Raw genomic sequence first — 8057 nt, forward strand, 5'->3', positions numbered from 1 at the left:
TACTAATGTAATGTAATGTACTCATGCATTGTAATGTAAAGTTACTTACTGATGCATTGAAATTTTATATAATGTAATGTAATGTACTGATGAAATGTAATGTACTACTGCACTGTAATATTATGTACCGGTAATGTACTAATGCTTTGTAATGTAATGTAACTTACTGATGCATTGAAATTTTATGTAATGTTATGTAACTTTCTAATGCATTGATATTTTATGTAATGTAATGTACTAATGAAATGTAATGTATTTGCATTACAGGTTGTAACAGGGGCTGATGATTCCTCCATAGCTGTGTGGGATATTGACACAGGTAGTAAAAATCATGTATTATCAAATGCGCATGGAGATGAGGAAATCACTTGTATGGCATTTGACTCTGGTCTCAGAAGACTCATATCAGGAGCAAGAAATGGATCAATAAAGGTAATTAGTCATTAGTAATGTATTACAGTAGTGCTGGGGTAATAGACCACAATTTCTTTTTTCTAATTTGATTGTGAAAGAAAAAGGGAACAGAACAGCTTAAAAGATCTGTGTTCTAATCCAGTGCATGCATGCATATAATAAATAATCCATTGCAATTATACTGTAGAATACTTTATTTTCGCTTGGAATTTATTTTTGCTATTTTCGCTGAAGGGATGCTTCAGTGAAAATAAAATCCAGTAAATATAACTTTTTTAACTTTATTTTACATTCAACTCATATAAAATCAGTGAAAATAAATTCCATACAAAACACCCTAAAAAGTCTTTTCAGAGAAAATTGATTCCAACTAAAATAAAGTATTTTACAATATATTATCAATTTGACACTTTTACTTTAAGAAACTTGTCTAAATTCCTATAAGAATGGTTTTTGTTTCATCTTTCCTTAAGTTTGTTTTGGTGTCATGAAAATATTTTGCATTTAATATTGGATAAAAATGTTGTATCTTATTATTCATAAAAATTCAACTAATAATATATCAAACAATCTTTTTAGTGAGTTGAATAATAACAGCCATATTCAAATATTTTGGTATCAGTAATAGTCTCATGAGTAATAATGGTTGCTGTACTATTTCCTTTAAGGTGTGGAATTTTCAGAATGGTCACAATATTCATCAATGTGAGGCCGTAGCAGAAGCTGAAGTTACTGGTATTGTGTCATTCAGAGAAAAACGATCCATGCTATCAGTGGGTTGGAGTAGAAAAATTGTTGTCTATGATGACACAGATGGTGATGTAAGTACTGGGCTTGCTTTATTTTAATTATGCTCAGGAATATTAAAATAATAATGAGGGACTACATTTTGTGACATTAGCATCCAAACTACGATACAATGGATTCTTAAAATTATTTCACTCATTATTGTTATTATACCATTGTGGTGGATTAAGTATGGGTTTCTTTGGACACAGCTTTAATGCTATAGTAAAAAAGTCCCAGTGACACCATTGAACACCATTGAACCATCAAACCTGGAAAATTGAGCGACTTGCAGTACTTTTGTTAATTTTGTGCATTTAAAAATAATTGTGATGATTTGTGATTTAAAAATAATTGATGTAAATGATTTTATCTATTACCGGTAAACCCCATATCAAATCTACCATAAATTATTTGTTTATAGAATGCATTCATCAAAGCTGACATTTCATGGAGAGGAGGACAAGTACACAAAGATGACATCTTATCAGTGGATTACTGCTCTCCCAATCTCCTAGCAACCGCTAGTTTTGATGGAGAAATCATAGTCTGGAGTGTAGAGACAGAAAAGATGTTTAAAAGGCTCAGGAGAGGACAACCAAGTAAAATGTAAGTTTTTTTTTTCTCACTCACACTTCTGATGTTGTAAGGCTATCCAAACTGATAACATTTAGTTTTATTCACTTTATGAACTCTTGTTCATTGCAATTAAATTAACATACTGTAAAATGACTAATTTTCGCTGGGTTTAAATTTCACTGATTTACCATTTCAGGCATGTTCAGTTGGTTTTAAATTCATGGTTTTATCATTTAGATAATGTGTTATATGCTAAATTTTACATATTCATATTCCAGTCAGCGAAATAAGCAAAATTATAACTCAGTGAATAATTAACCCCTTTACAGTAATAACAATGCCAATTATGTATTGCGTAACAGTAATTTTATTGTCACCATGATGTTTTTTCTTTTAGGACGCGGAAATTGAAGCAAGCATTGTCTCATTTAGAAGGTGGCAGCCGTCCAGCCACTGGCAGCAGTACTCAGGGGTCACGACCTCTTAGCAGGTTCAGCAGTATGAATTCCCGTCCTAATTCCCGGCATCGGCAGCAGCATAAACCACCTAAAGGGTAAGGCTACTATCAGATTATTAACTGATAATGCCTGATGGTACCAAAAAACATTTATTTTTTAACATAGTTACACTTATGTCATTTATGTACATGCGCATGCTGGTACAATATGGTATTTTATTAGGAATGTATGACATTATGAAGATGGTGCACTTCTCATAGAACCCCAAAATTCATTGCTTTACACATAAACTTTGATTGGAGATTCTGAGTAAATACAGTTACATTTATTTGTTTTAAAGCAGGGAGTCCCAAGCGAAGATAACAACACGCGCTAAAAACGCAAAGGCTCATGGGTAGATGTTTGCGCAGGTTATCACATCCTCACTACTCATAAACTACATTGTATAGTAATACAAGTCATATTTACATTTGGTCCTAGTTTCACAGCACCAGTAGACAAGCTGTTGTTTCTACAACACCGGGTTACACAGGGGCAAACTGACAGTGCTGTACTCATATCAAGTGAAGCTGGCTATTTACATTTTTGGAGTGTCTATGGGTCACAACAAGACATGGGTAAGAGGATGTCTCATTTCCAAGCAGTTTGTGGGTAAACCTGCAGACTGGGCTAGATAGGAAAGAAAACTGTGTCTAAACTGAGATTTACAAAATGAGGGTACCGGTACATGTATTGTGTAATATATGCAGTGAAGATTTTGTGCGATTTGGATAGCTTACATGAATTACAAGATGATCTCAAAGTTGCAATACAAATATACATTTATTCAATACTAATGCAAATGAGCGAATCTGTGAAAGAACTGGTTCGTGTTTATCTTTGTCATTTTTTGCTGGTTTCCTTGCTTATTTTCAAAACATGAATGTGTTTTGTGTTTTTGTATATAGTGATAATCTCACTTTCTTCTGTGTTTGATGGACACTGTACATACATCTTTTAAATCCTTAATAATTAATTCATGATGAATAATTGGAAAACCACGTCATCAGTAGAACTGCCTTCTTTATACCATTTAGTGTACTTTATTAATGATGTACATATAATTGGAAAACCACGTCATCAGTAGAACCGCCTTCTTTATACCATTTAGTGTACTTTATTAATGATGTACATATAATTACCGATAATTAAAAACAAGGATGTGATATGTGACAAAGACCCCATTCGATTTTGTTACATCATTTCTGTTTATTGGAATTATATAAACTTTACACACATTAAAGTGGTATGTTGTATCTTCTATAGGGTTCTTTTATGCCAGTGATTGTAAAGACGAAGAAGAGTCTGTATTAGCGCTATGTACAAATAAAGACAACAGTGTATTGATTAGTGGAGATACAAAGGGTTATATTTATATCTGGAATATTGAGCAGTACTGTATTCAACCAGCAGAGGAAACTAAGGTAAAATTGAAAGGATTTACAAATTTCCTAGGTAATATTTGTGGAACTATTATTATTACTGGTATATATTTTTACTTTTACTATACTGCTATAATTGTTTTATTATTATTTGAAATATAGTTCATTTTACTTTTAATCCAGCGATTAAATAATAGAAGAAAAATGTATTAAATCAATATTGTGAACCAGAGTCAATGAGGATTTAACCCTTTGAGAGCCAGATATTTTTCCTACCCAAATTCAGTGTAAATATTTACACAATTTGTAAAATTTTCAGTAAATTTCATTATCATTTTGGATCATACAGACAGTTTCAGATATTCCTTTTAGTTTTTGATCAAATGGTTTAACAACATTTCATGTAGGGAGGAGCAGACTACAAAATCATTTTGTAGAAGGTGCCAAAAGTTGACAATGGTGATCATTTTAACTCTTTGAATGCCATAATAAACTTTTGTCATCTTTCACAAAATAAACCAACATAATGTGCCCAGTTTTTTTGTTGTTGAAGATCAAAGGGAAAAAATGTCCAATTGATTCAAAAGCAAAAAAGAATTTACAGATAACTACGCACAAATGTGCAAAATGGTGCACATTGATGGCACCTCAAAGTGTTAAGCCGAGATAGCGATGAGAAGATATGTATATCTTCCTGTTTGTAGCACATCAAATCTGTTGCAAATAATTGCATTGGTGTTTTTTGATATTTCAGAGAGAAAGGCCTCCATTGTTATGTTCATGGCGTGCCCATGAAAAAGCAGTCGTGAGTGTGGACTACATAATCTATGATGAACAATCTTTTATCTTGAGTGCATCCACTGACCAGACAGCTAGACTTTGGACATTGAAAGGTCATTTTGTTGGAACATTTGGTCAAGATGACAAGTGGATTCTTAAGAATCCCTCCACTTGGCAACATCCCAGGTAAGAATCATCTTTTGTTAAAAGTAAAATTACTGGAAATAACACTTAAATTCCTTTTAACTTAGTACAATGAATGGTGTGGTAAATGCTAAAGTATTTTATACTTGTATTTTTTTATCTTTTTATTTCAATTTTGGGCATGTACCCAATCAATTAACGAATTGTCAGATTGAGGAACATATGAAGAAACAGTTATTTATGTGAAAATTGTACAAAAACTAAATTCACATCAAGTGGTTTTGAAGAAACAAATACACTTAAATATGTTTATGTTTTCTGTTTGTAGGACACCCTGGGGCTACGCTGATGAAGGTGGAGTTGGTAAGCAGTAATATGTGTTTATTGGAGGATGTGATGTGGGGGTTATTAGTCCCCGTTCGGACGAAGTCCGAAAACGGGGACTTATAATTCGATCTCCGTCCGTCCGTGTGGAGTCATATCTCAGAATCCCTTGGACCGATCCCGTTCATTCTTTGCATGTGCCTAGTACTTTATGTGGGACATATGCACATGCAGTGGTTTAGCGATTTGATTCAAAATGGTTGACTGGCAGCCATCTTGTTTTTTGAAAATGTTGTATTTTGGACATGCTTTGTCAGTTTTCATTCAAACTTGGTACATAGATTATACATGTTAGGATACATGTCCATGATGATTTATTTCACAATTGGATCAAAGATGGCCGACTGGCAGCCATCTTGTTTTTTGAAAATGTAATATTTTGGACATGCTTTGTCAGTTTTCATTCAAACTTGGTACATAGATTATACATGTTAGGATACATGTCCATGATGATTTATTTCACAATTGGATCAAAGATGGCCGACTTGCAGCCATCTTGTTTTTTGAAAATGTAATATTTTGGACATGCTTTGTCAGTTTTCATTCAAATTTAGTACATAGATCATACATGTTAGGATACATGTCCCCGACCGTCCGTGTGTCCGTCTGTCCATGCGTCAGTCTGTCCGTCATATTTTAGAATCCTGTGGACCGATTCCGTTCATTCTTTTCATGTGCCTAGTACCTTATGTGGGACATATGCACATGCAGTAGTTTAGCGATTCGATTCAAAATGGCCGACTGGCAGCCATCTTGTTTTTTGAAAATGTTGTATTTTGGACATGCTTTGTCAGTTGTCATTCAAACTTGGTACACAGATTATACATGTTAGGATACATGTCCATGACGATTTATTTCACAATTGGATCAAAGATGGTCGACTGGCAGGCATCTTGTTTTTGTTTTTTTATGCGGTATCTTGGACGTGCTCTGTCAGTTTTCATTTAAATTTGGCACATACATGTACTTTATACATGTTAGGATGCATGTCCATGACAATTTGTTTCAAAATCTGGTCAAGGATGGCCGATTGACAGCCATCTAACTTTTTGGCCTTACTACTATATTTCCACAATTTATGTACCATTTTCATTCGTATTTGGCAACATCATACATATCAGTGTGTTTCATAATCAGATCAAAGATGGCCGAATAACGACTGTTTTTATTTTGGCCATATTACTATGACACGAAACACGTGTTTTGATGTAAATAAACAATCTGTTGTATACGCCACGTGGAACTCAAGTTTCAAGGACACACTCGCGACAACCCCTCCGCTTTAATATGACGAGCACAAAGAGAACTTAACGGGGACTGTGTCATTTTCAATGACTTGTTTATATATACCAACACTTAAAAAAATTAGCATGATCATTTCATTAAAAACACACATGTTTTTATGCAGCAACCCCCATTAAGTTTAGCTCTTTAGGTGGACATGAAGAAATAATTATATTTGGAATGGCTGAATTACTGGCAAAAAACAAACAAATTAGTCTAAGATTACCCGGTAGTCTTTATAGCAGTTTATAAATCAATAGAAGTGAAACTGATGAATTGCACTATTGCAGCAAGTTGTTTTCACTAACTGATATGCATGATGAATGTCATTAGTCTGCACGTTCTCAGTTCAGAAAGAAAACCATATCTTATTTTTATCTCTGCATTATGAGCATTTCTGATTGAATAACAACAATACTTTAGGTAATTTTACGTTCACTGCGTATTGCCTGAACCAAATGTCTGTCGCAAAAATCAAATGATTTGATTTTAATCTATATCATTGTCGAACTGCCATTCTTTCAGAAGGGAATGTGGTTTTGAGTTACCCTTACTTCATCAAAATTGACCATATCCTCAAATGTGTAGAAAAACCCCAAAATACTTTCGTGTTTATGTTTTGAGCTAGCTACTATGATCTTTGTTTGTCCTGCTTTTATGTTCAATCTCACACATAATGCAGGATCTTGCAGTGAACATAAAATGGTATGTTGCTTGCATGGTGCAAGGTCAAACAAGTTTATTTTGAAAAAAACATTGTTGAGAAGGGTGGTATTTCTGACGATTTTTAAAACATTCCAGTTCGTGTATAATATTACCCCATAATGCCACCAGTAAGTATCAACCAGCTCTATGAACAGCAAGTGATATCAGTTGATGATAACTTCAGCTTGTAGAATGTAATATACATTATGCATGTCAGTTTGTTCATCAATGTATTTTCTTTTTCAAACACTGGATCTGTGACATTTATGTGGTGTTTATTTTTTGTTGGTAGTTGCCAGTATTGTTGTTCCGGATATTGTTGAAAACGGTATGAAAAGTGATGCAGAAAACTTGCCTAATAATTCTGAAGGTAATGAAAAGGATGATTCATCAATGTCCTCTTCAAGTCCCATTCAGAAAGAAGATACTACCAAACATCCTGTAACAAAGTTCAATGGACGACGACAGTCACCTGACAGAATCTCATCACCATCGCTGTCACCCAGGGACGAACGTCCAATCAGTGCAGACATAAAAAGAATACAGATACAATCAGCACCAAATTTAGTGAACGGCACTGAAAACAGAAATGGATCGGGAAATTCCCAGCGGGCAAAATTCTTCACAAATGATGAATATTCCTGGAGATCCAAGAGATCGGTTACGTTTGCCAACTTTGGACAGCCAAGACGGTCAATACACATGAAGGTACATGCATAGTACACAGAAAGTTTTGATAAAAAAGAATTAATTGTGGATTTGCTCTGATGAAAATGCTGACACTATTATTTCAAAAAAGGTGGTGTCTGTGTATAAACACTTGACTAATTTCTTACTGATCTTTCAGAGTTTACTTGGACACAGAGTGGAGGAAGACATAGCACGACGAACGTACAGCCGACAAGAAAGGCGTCATAAATTTGGAGATGTTGACATGACATTGACATCAAGATTTGGTAAAATCTGTTCACCATTCCAGGCCTTGGCTACCCCTGTAAGTCAGTGTTGATGCATTCAGCTAGGAATTTCATAATAGTATAATGTTATACATATTAGTGGAAGACACTGAATACATGTCGCATGGATTTGGTTATTATACATA

General features: G+C 34.2%; 1 protein-coding gene across 3 annotated transcripts in view; it reads left to right on the plus strand.

Moving 5' to 3' along the window:
- LOC102808087 (cilia- and flagella-associated protein 337-like) overlaps nt 1-8057 on the plus strand; it is a 57850-nt gene that overhangs the window by 48787 nt on the left and 1006 nt on the right. For all 3 annotated transcript variants that reach the window (XM_085502051.1, XM_085502052.1, XM_085502053.1), the window contains 10 exons: nt 268-432; nt 1083-1235; nt 1625-1809; nt 2177-2332; nt 2718-2854; nt 3543-3700; nt 4413-4624; nt 4911-4945; nt 7248-7663; nt 7803-7949. In XM_085502051.1, the coding sequence (XP_085358177.1) occupies nt 268-432; nt 1083-1235; nt 1625-1809; nt 2177-2332; nt 2718-2854; nt 3543-3700; nt 4413-4624; nt 4911-4945; nt 7248-7663; nt 7803-7949 (1764 nt within the window). The remainder of the gene's footprint in view (nt 1-267; nt 433-1082; nt 1236-1624; nt 1810-2176; nt 2333-2717; nt 2855-3542; nt 3701-4412; nt 4625-4910; nt 4946-7247; nt 7664-7802; nt 7950-8057) is intronic.

The sequence above is a fragment of the Saccoglossus kowalevskii genome, chromosome 8 (assembly GCF_978046115.1).
Source record: "Saccoglossus kowalevskii chromosome 8, keSacKowa6.1, whole genome shotgun sequence".
Lineage (NCBI taxonomy): Eukaryota > Metazoa > Hemichordata > Enteropneusta > Harrimaniidae > Saccoglossus > Saccoglossus kowalevskii.